This window comes from Pezoporus flaviventris, unplaced genomic scaffold (assembly GCF_033815535.1).
Source record: "Pezoporus flaviventris isolate CSIRO_AGI_PZ_B2104156 unplaced genomic scaffold, CSIRO_AGI_Pfla_v1 ptg000988l, whole genome shotgun sequence".
Taxonomy (NCBI): Eukaryota; Metazoa; Chordata; class Aves; order Psittaciformes; family Psittacidae; genus Pezoporus; species Pezoporus flaviventris.
The window spans coordinates 12,271-28,945 of record NW_026893533.1 but is presented as its reverse complement, the minus strand read 5'-3'; the positions used below and the strand labels follow the sequence as shown (position 1 = coordinate 28,945).

The 16,675-nt window shown below is 40.1% G+C and overlaps 2 protein-coding genes across 2 annotated transcripts; one reads left to right on the top strand and one right to left on the bottom strand.

Moving 5' to 3' along the window:
- The first annotated feature begins 225 nt into the window (after window positions 1–225).
- LOC133264711 (RNA ligase 1-like) lies at window positions 226–8,041 on the top strand. The gene is given in 8 exon segments (XM_061444553.1): window positions 226–347; window positions 2,073–2,190; window positions 2,509–2,604; window positions 5,181–5,297; window positions 5,690–5,884; window positions 6,876–6,944; window positions 6,947–7,044; window positions 7,622–8,041. Coding segments are annotated over 8 exon segments (972 nt in total). The 5' UTR covers window positions 226–257; the 3' UTR covers window positions 7,811–8,041.
- Window positions 8,042–9,320: 1,279 nt separating this feature from the next.
- On the bottom strand, window positions 9,321–16,298 carry LOC133264710 (centrosomal protein of 290 kDa-like). Its single transcript, XM_061444552.1, has 7 exons — window positions 15,766–16,298; window positions 15,310–15,432; window positions 14,831–14,991; window positions 12,071–12,212; window positions 10,590–10,663; window positions 10,333–10,436; window positions 9,321–9,507 (listed from the first exon to the last, which is right to left on the bottom strand). Exons 1-7 carry the CDS (start codon window positions 15,877–15,879, stop codon window positions 9,353–9,355), a joined length of 873 nt encoding a protein of 290 aa, XP_061300536.1. The 5' UTR covers window positions 15,880–16,298; the 3' UTR covers window positions 9,321–9,352.
- Window positions 16,299–16,675: the final 377 nt, after the last annotated feature.

Here is a 16,675-nt window from a genome sequence, read left to right as displayed (position 1 = left end):
CTGCCCCAGGCCCGCGGCCGGGCCGGGCCGGGCGGGGCGGGGCGGCGGAACCGACCCGAGGCTGCGGGCTGCTGGACACGGGCAGCCCAGCTCACCCACCGCGCCCACGGCCGTGCCGCAGAGCTTGGCGGGGGGGGCAGTAACGGGCTCCACTTCCCGTGGCGCCCCGCGGGCGCGGCGCAGGCGCAGTGTGGGCTGGGTTCGGCTCGGCTCGGCTCGGCGCGGCGCGGGGCTGGCGGTGGGTTGGGGTCGGGATCATGAGGCGTCGGGGTGCGGTGCAGCGGAAGGTGCCGTGTTTGTTCGTGACGGAGGTGAAGGAGGAGCCGTCGGCCAAGCGGGAGCGGCAGGTGGTCGGGGCGGCACGGGGCTGGGAGGGCGGTAGGAGGTGGGGGCCCCAGTCTCCGCGGCGGGGCCGAGTCCGGTGCCGGGTCGAGCTGACCGGAGCGCACCCGACGGGGTGAGTCAGCCGAGTGGTGAGAGGTTTGGCTGCAGGTCTCTGGCGAAATGGACGGTGGCGTATCCAGGTGCTCACGCAAGAGTCGGAAATGGTCACGGCAAGGAACGAGCCTGCTCCACCGTGGACAGACTGGGAGTTGTGTAAAACTGTCGCGCCATGCCCGCCTGTGAGCCTTGTGGGGAATAAACGCGCTTTTTTCTCTTCTTTTTTGTTGTGATCCGGGCAGTAACAGGGTTATGCGGGAAGAATTCCTTTGAGGCTGTAAAACGTGGGATATCTAATAAGGGGAAAGTAGTGGATCCGAGTCAACGTTACGACTTCCTGAGATGGAAATGGCAGTGTCAAGACAGACTGGGGTGTGATTCGCCTCTCTAGCCATAGACCTTCAATCTTTCTTACCTGGTTTTAGGAGCAGTACCTCCTGTTTTCTGTCAGCTGCATGGTGAACTTTTATCCGTGTGGGTGACTTTCACCCTTTAGTATTTCACTTCTGGACGGAAGAGCTGAAATGATTGCCAAGACTTCAGTAACTTAAGTTGTTCAACTCTGAGTAGCAACACCATCGTGGTAATGGTCATGTAAGGGTCTCCCTATGTATTTTCTTAATTCATGCAGAAGAAACCATTAGGGGATTAGGTCTAGAACTGGCATACGCTGTGTTTTCCCTTTTTTCAAACTGCAGGCAAGAATTCCAGAGGGGGTTCTGTTTGCTAGGGAAGAAGGGGGGGGGGGGGGTGGTCAGAAAACCAACGGGAATTTTACCTTCTTACCCTGAACGATTTTCATGTAATCTTCATAAAATTGTCATAGATGATTGCAAATCTGTTTTCTAAAATAGAAAACAGCCCATTGATACAAAGAAAGCCTGTAGAAGGTTCTCATTTTATGAATTCAGAGTTCTGTTTTGAGATTCACAACTCATAGGTGTCCTGGGAGAGAGGAGGAAGGGGAGATGATTTTGCAGGAACATTTGAATCCAAACACGACTGGTGATATGTTTACAGTGATGCTGTTACAGAACCCCGCTTAGAAATTTGGAATAGTTGTGGGTGGCTGTTTATTTCAGATGCCTGGATCACTTGTGTCTTTGCTCTTGGAAGTGGAAGACTGTTTAGTTGGCAGCTCTGATACCAAGTGTGTAACATCAGGATGCTTTTGCTACCTTGTGTTGCACTGGCCCTTGTATTTCATGGCATAAAATGGTGCTGTTGGCTTCCAGTTCCGAACTGAGAGCTTGGAGCAGCTCATGGGGATGAATTTCTGTTGCCATTGTCATACAGGAAGGCACATCCAAATACTGCAGCATTAGCCTGGAGCCCTTCTAGTTTATATGCACTACTTGAAGTGCATAAAATGGCAAAATTATCTCTAAATAATAAGTGTGGAAAAGGGGGAGAGAGTTTGCAAAGAGATTGCCTTTGGTCTTCTGTATTAGAGCATTTTCCAGGCTGCCATGTCTTGAGGAAACTGGTGTATTTTGATAGGGTTAGAAATCAGGAATAGGATGAGTAAGACTTGGCTTCTAGAGTCCAGTTGTCAGGAGCAAGAATCCACATGAGAAAAAAGACAGTAATCTAGCCATGATGAGGGTTTAAAATACCTGTCTTTTTTTCAGCCGTTTAAAGTTTTGGCTACTGAAACTATAACTGCAAAGGCGATAGAGGCAGATATATACAGTGCAATTCCTACTGAAAAGGTGGATGGAACCTGCTGTTACGTAACTACCTACAAAGGTAATGCAACGGTTTTGTGAGTTTTCTCATGCTGAGTAGAAGCCTTGTTTTATGTAGCTTTTGCTTTTGTTGTGAGGTTTACTGGATTACAGCTTTTGTGAATGCAGCTGCCATTGAAGATCTTGACCACGCAGTAATAGTTACCGTAACCATAGGTCCATGTAGTCTAATGAATGTATGAATTTATGTAGTGTCTTTGGCCGTAAAATAATTTCTCTTGTTGCAAATGAGAATTCATACCTTGTCTTTTATGTACTTGATTTCAGCGGGTATGGTCACCTTAGTAAACTGCTGGTTTTCTTTCTCTGGAAACTCTAGGGCAACCCTATCTGTGGGCTAGGCTGGATTGTAAACCTAACAAGCAAGCTGAAAAAAAGTTTAAACAATTCTTGTATTCATTGGAAGATTGCAAAGGTTGGTGAAGATTTCTTACTTTTTCTTTTCCGATAGAAGTTAATCTAGTTTGCAAAGCGGCTCTCATGTAATGCAGGAAATGTCAGTGATCATACTCAAATTATTTTAATGTCACTCTTGAAGAGAACTTTAGAGTCGACTGGGGAAGGAGATACCAAAAGCAGTGCAGTGGGTGAGATAAGGGCTGGCATGGTATGGCCAGTGGGTGGCAATGCCTGTGGGAACGTTTACAGGTCTCCTGGGAGCATGGAGAGCTCAGGAGTGTGTCTGAAATTCTTGTCCACCAGTGCATGCAGTGTGAGAAGCAAACAGCATGAAATGGAAGCATTGGTTAGCTCCCAGAATTACACTATCATCGGTATTATTGATACTTGACGGAATGAGTGGCGCGATTGGAGTGCTGGGAGGGAGGCCTACAGGCTGTTTAGGAGGGATAGAGAGGGCAGGTGAGGTGGAGGTGTTGCACTGTGCATGAGGGAAAGGTTTGACTCTACAGTCTGTATGGTTAGTAGGTGATGCAGTTGTGGAGTAGGGGAAATGGAAAACAAAGGAGACGTTGTAGAGGGGTGTCTACTTCCAATAGCCCAACCAGGATGCAAGCAGCAGTAAGTTATTTCCTAGGCAATTAGGAGATGTTTCCGGATCGGTAGCCCATGTCCTTGTGGGAGATTGCGATTTCCCAGACATCAGCTGGGAATATCATACTGCTGTGATGAGCAGGTCTTGGAAAGGAAATCCTATGATCTCCGGAAGCAAGGTCGGGCTTTGCTGGAGTATTAGAGAGACATGGTTTGTATATCATAGAACTGTAGGGTAGTTAGGGTTGGAAAGGACCTTAAGATCATCTAGTTCAAACCACCCTGCCATGAGCAGTGACACCTCACACTAAACCATGTCACCCAAGGCCTTGAACACTGCCAGCGATGGAGCGTTCACAGCTTCCCTGGGCAACAGATTCCGGTGCCTTATCACCCTTACAGTAAAGAACTTCTTCCTCATATCCAATCTAAACTTCCCCTGTTTAAGTTTTAACCCGTTACCCCTTGTCCTGGCACTACAGTCCCTAATGAAGAGTCCCTCCCCAGCATCATTATAGGCCCCCTGCAGATACTGGCAGGTTGCTATGGGGTCTCCACGCAGCCTCCTCTTCTCCAGAAAAAAAAATCATGCAGGAAAAAGACACGAAGGGCCTCAGGTGAGGGAGCTAGTCCTGTTAGGGCAGGACCCCTCCTGATCATCTACCAAAAAGGTCTTGGGAGTTGGGAAGTCTGCACTGACTGGAATCTAGCCAGTGTTACTCCAGTCCTCAAAAAGGGCATGAGGGAAGACCAGGGAACCTACAGACCTGTTAGTCTAATGTTGGTTGCAGAAAAAATTATGGGGAAGATTCTGCTTGGTTCTGTTGAAAGTCATTTAAAGAATAAAGAAATAGTCGTCTGGCACAGTCACATGGATTTACAAAGGCAAAGTCCTGTTTAACTAATTTGGTATCCTTCTATGATTAGGTCACCTGCCTACTGGATGAAGGGAAGGTGGTGGGGGTAGTTTTTCTGGACTTTAGTAAGGCTTTTGATACTGTCCCTGACAGCATCCTTCTGGAGAGGTTGGCCAACTGTGGGGACTAAGAAGGTTCACAGTGTGCTTGGTGAAGAAGTAGCTGAAGGGCAGAGCTCCCAAGGTTGTAGTGAATGGGACTGCATTTGGCTGGGGACTGGTCACCAGTGGTGTTCCTCAGGGCTCAATTCTACGGTTCTGGTTGACAGCAGCATTCCCTGGCAGCCCAGAGGGCAAACTGCATTCTGGGGTGCATCAAACCAGCATAACCAGCTGGTCAAAAGAGGTGATTATCCTGCTGTATTCAGTGTTGGTGGAGCCTCACCCTGAATCCGGTGTGCAGTTCTGGGCCCTAGAGCTTGAAGGACATTAAGGTCCTTGCATGCGTTCAGAGGAGGGCAACAGTGGTGGTAATGGGGCTGGAAAGAAGGTACTCTGAGTGCTTTGGGCTTGTTGAGTTTGCAGAAAAGGAGGCTGAGTGGTGATATGTTTTCCTCTCTGCAGCTTCCTGAGGAGGGGAAGTGGAGAGGGTTTAGACATTAGGAAGCTTTTCTTTACTAAGAGGGTGGTCAGACACTGGAAGAGGCTTCCTAGAGAGGTGGTCAATGTCCCAGGCCTGTCACTGTTCAAAAGGCATTTTGACGATGCCCTTAACAACAACAGCATGCTTTAAGTTTTGGTCAGCCCTGAATTGGTCATGCAGTTGGACTGGATGATTGTTGTGGGTCCCTTCCAACCAAAATTCCGTTCTGTTTTGTTCTTATTTATCTTGTTCCACTTTAAATACAATGTTGGCTATTTAGATGCCTATTTCCGCTTCTTAGTTTTGAACTTTTAAACTACACCATCCTAATTGTAGCTTGCCTGAGTGTGCCAGATTTTAGTGCTTGTACTAATTGGGACTACTGCCTGTAAAACAAAGTTTAGATCAGTGGTATTTTAATAGTTGCATTGAAAGACGATCAAAACGTAAAATTGGCTAAGAGTTTGCCAGGAACTAAATGTCGTACTTACACATCTAGAATTTGCTTGGAACATTGAAGAGGATTTCAAGCCTGTTCCAGATACCTGGATTCCAGCAAAGGACATAGAGCTTTCTAATGGCAATCCCTTGCCTGATGAGAACGGACATATGCCAGGTACTTAAGATGCAGAATGGGTAAAGTGGGTGGGGGGAAATCCATTTTTGAAGTTAATTAGAATTAGTTGTAGAGTAAAAAGTAGTAGTTAACCTGTTCAGAAAAGAATTGCATGTCATTCATTCAGTGTCTAGAAAGGCTTTGTTCTTCTGACACAATGAAAATAATTGCAGTTTGCTGTACAGTCTTACAGGGCTTCAGCTGAAGGCATAGTTGTCCTGTTTGCATTCCTCTGACATTTCTCTGAGACACAACAGAGTTTCTCTTGTTACTCTTTCTGTTCGGAGTTAATGGTGTGTATTGTTGTTTTGGGTTTTAATGCATGTACAATTCTACTACATGTTTGATAACTTCAGGTATTTACTTTGGTAAAATGAAATGTTTTCTCCTAGGTTGGGTGCCTGTGGAGAAAAATAGTAAGCAGTATTGCTGGCACTCATCCGTTGTAAATTATGAGGCTGAAATAGCACTGGTATTGAAACACCATGCTGATCCAGGGCTTCTGGAAATCAGCCCGGTGCCATTATCAGAAATTTTAGAGCAAACACTGGAGCTTATTGGGACTAATATTAATGCAAATCCGTATGGTAAGTTTCTATGGTCTTTTCTTAAATACTTTCCTATTTGGTGATATTTTTGAGTTAAGTCAATGCTTTTTTTTTTATTTTCTTTTTTTTTTTAATAAGTTTTTTTAAAAGTTCCAAGTTAGCAGTGTAACTTTTTTAGAAAGGAGAGAAAGGGCTGGCTCAAAAAACACCCACCCAGAAATGCTCACCTCAGAAAGCTGAGTTTTTACGAAACTATGTTTATTAAACCTGTTTTCACCTGCGTGTTCTTCAGGAGTTACTAGAAGAATGCTTTGCATTACTCTTTAGTTGTTTAAAATGTTACTATTAAAATACTAAAATATTTAAGATTGTTTGTTAGTGTCTTTTCTTGACTTTTTTTTTTCCTTGCTCTTTTGATGTTCTTTATTCCCTTAAAGCAGAAAATGATTGCTTGTTTTTTTTTTCCTGTAAAGTCAGAAATTGTAATTTTTTAATTATAAAATCTTATGAATACTTTTTTAGGGAAATGTAATTTAAGCTAAATTTTGGTTGTGGCTTCTCTGTAAAATCCTTACAACAACAAAAATAGATATGAGCACAACTGATTTCTGAGCGTTGCTGTTAGGGTAACTTGCAAGGACAGATAGGAAAAATAGTAGTATCTGGTCTAAGCATTTTCTCAGAATGTAAAGGAAATGCAACACAAAAGTTTAATGGCTGTATTCTTAAATGGAGACTTACACTGAACGGTCAGCGAAGCAGCAATGCAGTTGTTAACAGCCTGGCTTAAGTATTAATCTATATTTATAAGAAAATATATAAATAAAAGGTTACGTGAGGAAGAAACAGCTACATTTGGTACTTAAAAGTACGTATTTAACTGTTCCCTTAAACAGTTCTCTTAACTGTTACAGAATCTAATAAAAGTCTACCTTTAATAGTGCTTTAGATAGCCATAGTAACAAAAGTGAGGAAAATCTTAACGCACGTAACTAGCAGCAGTTGTTTGTTTTTTTTTCTCTTAACGTAGGATTAGGAAGCAAGAAGCAGCCTGTACATCTTCTTGTGCCACATGGAGCATTTGAAATAAAGAATCCGCCCCTCTGAAACAAAATGACATACTATCTTGGTTTGAAGGCTGCAGTGAGGGTAAAGTGGAAGGAATTGTGTGGCACTGCAATGATGGGTGTTTAATCAAGGTAAATATATATGTGGGCATGGGGGAAGCAGTAGAGTAATTCATACGACTTCAAGTGAGGTATTCACTTCTTGTCTCGCTTTCCAAATTCTTTAGTAGTAATGTTCTCCGAGCAAGTGAGATGACAGTAGAATTAGTCAAGACAGTGAATCACTACAGTGACAACATACTAAACTTTTTCATTATCTACATTATGCTAATAAGGTAATTGAGAACATAGTATTTTCTTGCCTCTCAGTATAGGAATACTCAACATTTTAAAGCTTCGTTTCTTTGTCTTAAAAATTCCTTTCTTGTAATGTTGACTTACAGAACAAGTATCGCTAATAAGAATGTGGGTTTTGATTAACTGGCAGGTTCGTATTTTTTCCTGAAGCTCTGGGTGACACCTTGGTTCTGGTTTGTCTTGTGCTTTGCTGTTACTCGTGTTACTCAGATAACTGCTTAATGATTCTAAGTGCCCCAGTGCAGAGGATTTTCGAATGAAAGCACATGCACACCCACACCTCCCTGCAAGTTGGAACTGTTGGGCTACTATACCAGAACCTCTAAGCTGATTTTACTTCTTTCTATTTTAGCTCCATCGCCATCATCTTGGCTTACGCTGGCCACTTGCAGAGACGCACCTCAATTCTCAGCCGGTTGTAATTTCTTTTAATAGAGCTAAATATGACTGTGACTTTGAACCAAAGAGTTTGTTTCACCATTTTTCAAACTTGAATGGTCAAAGATTTGACAGACTCCAAGATATCAAGTTTGATGCTTGATATGGGTTTTATGAGCTACATTCCTCCTGCGTCTACCACAGAACTCTTTACAAATAATCTCCTATCTCGGGCAACAGCCTAGGTACTGTGTGCAATGTTAAGTTTTTCCTAAATGACTGATTTGATGTAGCGAGAGATCCAACATCCAGAGCAGAGATCTAGCTTTTAGCATGTTTCTTTTCAGTTCGGAAAAATTCTTAACTTTTGAATCCATTTCTGGAAACTGTTATAAGTTAAGTGTCAGAAGCATACTGTAAAGGATGTATTTCAGGTGGGCCCATAAAATTGCATTTTTTATTTTTTCTAAGTTGTAGCAGTTTCTTTTGGTGGAAAACTTTTCATTGGTATTACTTAACTGGTAAGCTGCAGCATTATACTGTTACTCAAAAGCCCACTCAAGCTATACGCTACTTAAGTCCGTCTGCTATTTTGAGACAAAAAGCGTGAAAGAAAGTAAACTTCTATTTTAGAGGTCCTCAGTGATTTGAGACATGACTTGGCTCAATAACACCCAGACTGCATCTCAATTAGGAAACTTCATCAAGGGCATATTAAGAAAGATGACCTATAAATAATAAAGGTGAGACCGCCCGATTGTTTGGAGTTGGCTTTATTTGTGCTGTAAAAGTATACATCCAGCTATATAAAATATACAAAATGAAAAATTATTTAAATACCAAAACACCATTAGATTGGTTGAAATACTACTATAACTTTATTTTCAATTCTTTGTTCTTGGATTTTCTAAAATTTGAGGTAAAAACAGTCAGGGATGTAAGCGCAGGTAGTCAGCACACTGACCCTGAGTCCACAGTTAAGGATGATAGCGCGAGACAGCAGAACGAATTGCACGTTTTTACTGGTCTGGAACTTGGCAGACTTGGTACATTTTAAGAGTTTCTTGACTTACAGGGTAAGTCCAAGGTTTCAACTTCGCTTAACACCTGTGTATAACTCAAATTACTGTTCTAAATTAAGATACAGTATTGCAAAGGGGCTGGGAGAAGTAAAACTCATTTTTGACTGGTGTATATAAATACTGACCATAATCTGTCGACTAATCCAATTCTGTGCTCTTAGGTATGTGCCAAACTATTGTAACTTTAATAGACTTGTATTATTCCGAGATAAAAAACAGATAAAATAAATATTATGAAATTGCCCCCGAATTTATTTACTGTATTAATACTGAGGACACTAAACACTAGCCTAATCAACAGAAACATTGCCTGGACTATCCCCTTGAATGCCAAACTCTTCAGAAAGCTGCTTTAGTTTCTCTTCTAAGATAATATTTTTTTTAACTTCTTCACTGTAGTTATATTTCAGATCTTCAATTTCTTCAAAAAAGGAAGGGCCATAGTTTTCTAGTTCTCTTCTCAGTGCTTTTGTTTCTTCCTGTTAAAAAGAATGAAGGAATACACTACCTTTATCCGGAACTTGGGAAATACATGTCAACAACTTAAGTGGTAAATGATGAGATAATAATAAGCATGTTCTCTAGAGACACTAGATATTAGTTTAGATATTAACCAACTCCTCCTAGATAACCACTGTCTCATTGTCTTGCCCAGGATGATCTTTGCAACTCACCCTTAATTGCTGTTTCTCCAGCTCAGAGGCTTTCAACTGTGTCTGGAGGTCAGCTGCTTCCATTAACCTGTCACTTTTATCCTTCTGTAAAATTTCATTCTGTCCTGCAAAAGTCATGGTAATTTGTTACAAAATTTAAGGTAATGAAAAACAATGATACGAGTTATCTTGTCACAGTAATTCTGCATCCCCTGAAAGCTGAACAATTTGTAACAGTGTGTAAACCCAATGGGGATCAACAACCACCAAAAATTCAAGTCACTTGGGCTTTAGTTCTTACACAAATTAAGTGGGTGTGTCTGGCTCCTGTAACTGAATGCAGTGCTCCCATTGCCAGTCCTGCATTCAGTTTCTCTGAGTTAAATGCAGGAAATTTGGCAATAACGTAGTGTAAGGATCTTGTTAACTATAATCATAATTTCAGAAAGGGTTAGTTTTTCTTTTCCCAGTCATACGGCAACGTGCTGCTCTATAGTGCTCTGCTTTTCCCTTGGGAGTCTTAAACTATTTGCAGAGCTGGTATCTGGGAAGAGATGAATAGAATTCTATGGCAGCTTCCAACCCAAGGCAGAAGGGGTAATAAGCAGGAGGATTTCAGTGAATGACTGACACAAGAAGTCTTTTGAGGTTTATAAAGCAAAGCGATGAACTATACATCCTCTTGGAAAGGGAAATCTGACAAATATTACGAGCTCTTGTTCGTAAGATCTTAAAAATCTCCGCAATTAGTTAACACTTCTCTATAAACCCCTTGTGAAAGTAACTCCAAAATCCAGGACCTTAATTTGCTCCAGTTTACGCTACTCTGTAATTAACATAATTCACATAATTCTGTAGGTTTATTACCATTTTGCACATACATTTTAACCTATTTTTACTTAAGGCCCCAAATACAGGAGGATCATCATTTTAGTATTGAAAACGATTACCAGCTGCAGAAACTTCGCTTGTACATGTGTGCATGTGGTGCTTATAATCTTCCACCTGCTGAGCTAGTTCTGCTTTGTCTTTCTCTAATCGGTTATTAGTTAATCTGGAATATAAAACATTTTTAGAATAATTTTTAAAAACTGTTAAACTATTTTAGAATATAAAATATATAAGTAAAAATCGCGGTGGCCGTTTCCTGATTATTCTCATGTATATTGGCTGAATTATTTATTTAGGTATTTAAAGAGTACATTACCTTAAAAGCTGAAGCTCCCTGAAAAGGCTTTGCTCTGTCCTTGTACCTTCAGGAAACTGTTTGAGAAGCTCAATCTTAAAAGAAAAATTAAGAAAGTTTTACTCTTGAAACAGTATCCAGAGGTAATACAGTTCAGATGGAGTTCTCTTTGATACCGAATTAGAAAAATGAATGAAAATAATACTAAGGACATAACCAGGTACTAGATCATCAGAGTGTTCATCTACTGACAGTTTTCACAAAGCTAATTACCTACAGAGGGGTGTAGCCTCTTCAAGTGCTTTTCAGTAGAGGATGCAGGAGCAAAAAATCAGAGGCTATACGAGCAAAAAATACAAGACTATATATTTGAATGAAGTGACAATTTATGAACTCTCCTAAGGCTATGGTCAGTGATAGCCGTTCGTTCTATTATTAACTAAAATGATAAGGATTTGTTTGGTTGTGTTTATTTTTTTTTAACAACCATCAATCTCTTGTTTCTTTTTAATGTAGCTACCCTTGACACATCTCTTCATCAGTATTTGAGACACAAAACAAACTGGGAAGTGTGTTGCTCCACAGTAGCATCACATAATGAAATAATTTTCTCTCTGTGTTAATTTTGCTGCTGTTGTACACTTCCTGTTAATAATCTGACTTTAGAAAAGGAAAACCAAACACAAATTAACAAAATTTTTTTTTTTTATAGCACTCAATTCCAAGTTCTATTTATTGAATGCTTTCGTTGCCTACAGGAAATATATGACTTCCTATAGTGGAAGTTGTGTGTTTGATTCAGTACAACAAGAATGGCCAGTACAAGATGCCTGGGGAGCAAAACCCTGCACGTATTAATAAATGAGAGGATGGAAGCTAACCTAGGTGGGTAGTCCTAGGGCTGCATCTGCAAAGTACTTAAAAGCCAATATTTGATACATCTTTTCAAAGGTGCCGGAGTTTAAAATTTATCAACTCTTCCATGTGTGAAATAATGTTTGTATGACTTATTAGGGACTGCATATTCAGAGGCCATATTGGTAATAGGCATGAAGATCCATACCCTTTATGGTGGCAGAGTTAATCAGTCCCCCAAAAAAGACCTGGAAGAGGTAAGTTCCTCCAGCAAACTCACTCCTGCAGTGGAACAAGCTAGAAAGATTTTATTTGAAGCATCTGTACCTACATGTGATCAATGAAAGCTATCATTAAAAAAAAAAAAAACAAACCAACAACAAACACATGGAAGAATACTACAGAAAAAAAAAATTCCCCTAAGACTGCAAGTCAGAAGTATATGTTGATAATCTGTAGTAAACCTCATTAATGGCTAAAACATGTAAATGTACAGGTACAGCAACCAGGGCTGAAAAAAACCATAAAAGCATGGATCAGAGAAAAATAACAAACCAAACTCTGCCCATATAGATATTAGAAAGAAATAAATATTAATAAATATTAAGGAATTTATTCTCAGAGTCATCTGGCTAAATTTTACTCACTTGTTCTTTTAGATCTTGTAAGTTTTTATCAGCATTCTGTTCACGTTCTGTTGCTTCCTGCAGCAGCCGTTTAAGGTCAGTAATGCTTTGGGTTTTTTTAGCAATATGCATTTCCATTTCCTTTATCTTCGTTTTGTGCATCCTGGTAGTATTTTTATTTAGAGAAAGATAAGAGCAGAAGCTAATACTTTTGTAGAAATAGAGACTAAAATATCTGTGGGAGATTAAATGCCATAAAATACACTCTACGTTTGGGGCATTGGTCTTAAAAATAAGTGAGCTGAAAGAAAAATGCATTTTTAATCTTAGAGTAAAGGCTTTTGCAAGCGTTACACCTTTGTGGATCTTACTTAGTGTCTGTACTTTATTAAAGGGGGACTGAGATCTTTTTACTCTATTACACGTGAACCCTAAACTACCTCCTGCTAAAAACATGCACATCTGTTATTGATACAGCATGCACATGGGTTGGGTCTTACTTCAGTGTCATATCTTTGATTGATTGAAATAAATTAATGTACTGAGAAAGGGCTAATATAGATACAGAAGATGAAGTTTCCAAAGACAAAAACATTCTGCAAGAACTTCTGTTTACCCTGGAGTAACAGTAGTTGGAAGAGGATTCCGTTTCGATTTGAGCCATAGAAGGCTACAAAAAGGTTTTTTGTAGAATCATTGAAATGTTGGCTGGAAGGTACCTCTGGAGATCACAAGGTCCAATCTCCTGTCTGAAGCGGGCTTTCAGATACCACTGTGATCTACGTCTTGCTACCAGCTGAAGAGCCTTCCAAAGGATCACTTGGATGATCCCCCTGTCTGCCCTTCAGACACCTTCTACTATGACATCCATACTTTGGAAGATTTGCTGGTGGGGTGGACTGCATGTTGAAGTGACCTGGTGAGCTCCTTTAGGTTAGTAATGTCTTAACCTCAGTCACTTACTTTAAAATCATCTTAAAGTAAACGCAAATAAAAGTTTATTCACACCACTTGAAATAGACAAGCACAATTAAGCATAACCATATATTTTATACCTACCTACCTGTCTACAACTGTGTATCTATGTCAGCTTAACAGAACTAAGTAGAAATGTTTTTGAACAGGTGGAGAGCTAGAAGAAAAACTATGTTCAAACCACTGAGCTGACACACTAGTTACTAAGGGCCTACCATCTTCACTGCATGTTCCTGTCTTCCTCCTCCAGTGGCTGGCAGCCGGTTTTGCTTTCCTTCCGTATGCTAAATATGGCTGTCACTGACCTTGCGTAGGGACATTTTACCTCACTACATGGTTAGGGGGAAGGTTAGGAAGGAAGAAAAAAAAAAGGACAGCTTTCTGAAGTCTCAGTGAAGTAAAATGGCTCAGCAGTATGGCAGAGACACACTAAATCTGAAAGGGATCTTGTGGGAGTACAAGGCTGGGCATCAGCAGAAAGATTGTTCAACACTGTTGCGACCTAGGATGAAATCAGACAGGCTTCTCCTGTCCAGCTGATTTTCTGCCCTAATAATGTGGCTGTCAGAGGTTCTGGTTTTGTAGATATCTTCCACTTCTGTTTACAACTATTAAATAGTACTTTTTGCAACATGTCATCTTAATGTCATCCTGAGATCATCCATGACTAAGTACTTCTTCCCCGGATTTGCTCCCTTCCATCCTTAGGCAGGACACAGGCTATTTATTTATTTTAATGGCACATGCATTGTTTCGTTTTCGTGTCCTTTTCTGAGTTACATCAGTAAATGAGATAATATCCAGTTAAAAATTCTTGCCTCAAGAGGAGTAAAATTCTCATTCCTCTTCTACTTTGATGAATCCACACACGTGTATTTCATGTGAATGTATCTTCTGTCAGTCTTTATATCACTCTAGCGTGACATGTAACTAGCATCTTTCTTTGCAGCTCATGACTGAAAGGGGTGTTAACAGGAATGGTCTGGGGGTGACTGCCAAAATCATTACTTTAAAACAACTGATAGGTAATGTGCAGATAACTTACTGGTAAAGAGTTACAGACATTTACTACCAAACAGAACATGATTTTTGGTTCTGATCTCAAAGTCTGAGTTTTATCTAAAAATCTGGAAATGGTGGTTTACACGCTTCAAATAATATATTGAAAAAGACAATCCAGTGCCAGTCTGTCAGTTTTTCTCCCTTCTTCTACAGATAACAGAACCAGCTGGCTGACTGCAATTAGCCTTCAGAACACACACACCAGGGAGCATCAGCTATGACTATATGCCCCAAGGAATATAGAAATCCAGTGTGTTTCCTAACACAACCTCTGCACATTGACATGGTTAAAACCTAGATTCAAATCCAGCCAAGCTGGGAAAAGCAGGTTCCTGACTTACAGTTTTTGTTTTAGATTATGATCCATGCGGTAAGGTACTGGAAAATTTCTAAGCTCAGCAAAAACGCTGACATTCCACAAAGCACAAATACAATACATTTAACCAGCAAGGAACACAAAATACTTCCTTTACCAAAACTATCCACAAGCCTACAGCTAATCTGAAGAAGGGAGATAAGTCACTGGCTACTCTGTAGAAGCAGCTGACAGGCCAGTATTTAAGGACACCAGATCTCTGCTGGACCTTTATACTGATTCTACATATTGATATATAATCAGAAAATAAAATACTGATGATACTAAACTATCTTCAAAAGAAGAAAGAAATTATGAAAATTCAAGCCTAATTTGTTTGCTAATATTTAAAGAGAAATTATCTTCCTTACTTCATTCTCAATTCCTACCTTGTTACAATGGGCTTCCAGGTTTTGCTGTCAGCTCCATCAATTTGGCTCTCAGCCAGATTTAGCCTCTTAATGGTTTCCTCCAGCTGCCCTGTTAACTTCTCATTTAATACCTCCAAGTTATTCTTTGCTATTCGTAGCTTCTCTCCATTGTCAGCTTCCTATTGTTCAATAAAAACAAAAGTTTACGGAATACTTAACCTAACGAAGCTCAGGATTATCTGAAGTGAGGGTGGGATAGGGTCAGTGCTGATTTAGAGGAAAACTACCTACAAGATCACTACTGCTATAACTTCCAAATTCTGTCTTTGGCTGCTCCCTGGATGTCTCCCCTCCACGTATAATTCAAAATTCTATCATAGCAATAGCAGTTCTTAGAAAAAGTGTCCAATCCATATCAACCATTAAAAATATATATAAATACACTTACCACGACCAGTAACTAATGGAAATCAAGGGATGCATTACAATGACCATACCTTTTTCAGTTCTTTACGCAGCCTCTCGTTTTCAGTAATGACTTTTTCCATTCCTTTGGTTTTAGAGTCATGACGCATACTCAGCTGGTCCCCCACCTGAAGTTTCATCTTTTCCATTTCAGACTAAATATCAAACAGTTTCTTAAAATACATATGCATTGCTTAGTAGAAAATATCAGATCTCCATTTTTAAAGCATGGCATAGTGACAGCTACCTAGCACAATGAACATAACATTTAATCATGTATTTAAATATATCCTTAAGGCACAGAGTGCCATTACATAAAACATGCAGTACAATGAAGTTCTGCTTTTCTATTCTACAGCCTTCATATTTGGTATTCTTAAACCACTTTTCTGCCAGTCGATACCAATAACAGGCTTGCCGTTTCATTTTCCTACTAACTTGCACGCTAACCGGCTATCTGAATATAGTTGCTGGAAAGATATCGGTACCTTTAGCTTCTCATTTTCCTGTTCAAGACCAAGTAATTTCTCATTAGAAACCACAGCTGGAGTTTTTTTCAGATCCTCATTTTCTCTTTGGACTCTCTCTACAACCTTTTTCATCAAACCAATTGTTTTTTCCAATTCTGCAACTGTCTTTCCGCTTCTACCAGCCTATAGAGAGGAAAGAAAAAAAGTCAAAGGAAGTTAACAGTTCATCTTAACATTCTGAGATACTCCAAATGTTATTTTATCACTTATTTCCCCGCTGCAATGTCTGTTTATTAAAAAAAGTTATATTTTGGTGTGAGTTGAGCCCTGAAGTTTCTTGCATACTTAGCTCCTCAAAGTCAAGACAGCAATTCCTTCATTTTCTGTGTTACTCAAGAAAGCTGCAGTTAGTCTCGAAATCTGCTGTGCTTTATGAACTAGACTGAAACATCAGCAAAATAAATCAAAGTACTACTTTATTTTTTAGCTTTCTTGTACAGCAGTTCCCTCATCCAACAGACCATGCAACTGCTTGAATGCTAATACTGTCTGAAGGAAAATAAACTTCTGCTGGATGAAAGTGACAGGAATAACTACATTTTAAAGCATAAGTAAATCTCCCTTTTCCCAAGGCATATATTCTCCTTGCAGAGTGATAAATATTTAAAAAATACATATCCCTTATTTCTCCGCATATGCTAGGCTGCTGAATATTTCAACTTCTAAATGTAGAACACAGAAACTGTAAGTTTTGGGGTTTGGGGATGGGGTTGTTTTCTTGTGTTTTTATAAATATCAAAGTCTTTTAATAATTACTTTACAAATCCAGATTAGCACAAGCTGTAAAGACTTCAAATGCTGTGGGAGGTGGAAACACAGTAAGAAGCTGAGAGCTTTAAAATTTATAGAATACGAATCAAATATGTTT

Bases quoted from the DNA above. Each gene is read 5' to 3' on its own strand.
- LOC133264710 (XM_061444552.1), bottom strand. From the start codon at position 15,879: ATGAAAAAGGTTGTAGAGAGAGTCCAAAGAGAAAATGAGGATCTGAAA. The intron at 10,664-12,070 runs GTGAGTAAAATT...TTTTCTTTTAAG, and splicing joins TACAAGATCTAAAAGAACAA to ATTGAGCTTCTCAAACAGTT. The intron at 9,508-10,332 runs GTAATCGTTTTC...TGACTTTTGCAG, and splicing joins AAGCGAAGTTTCTGCAGCTG to GACAGAATGAAATTTTACAG.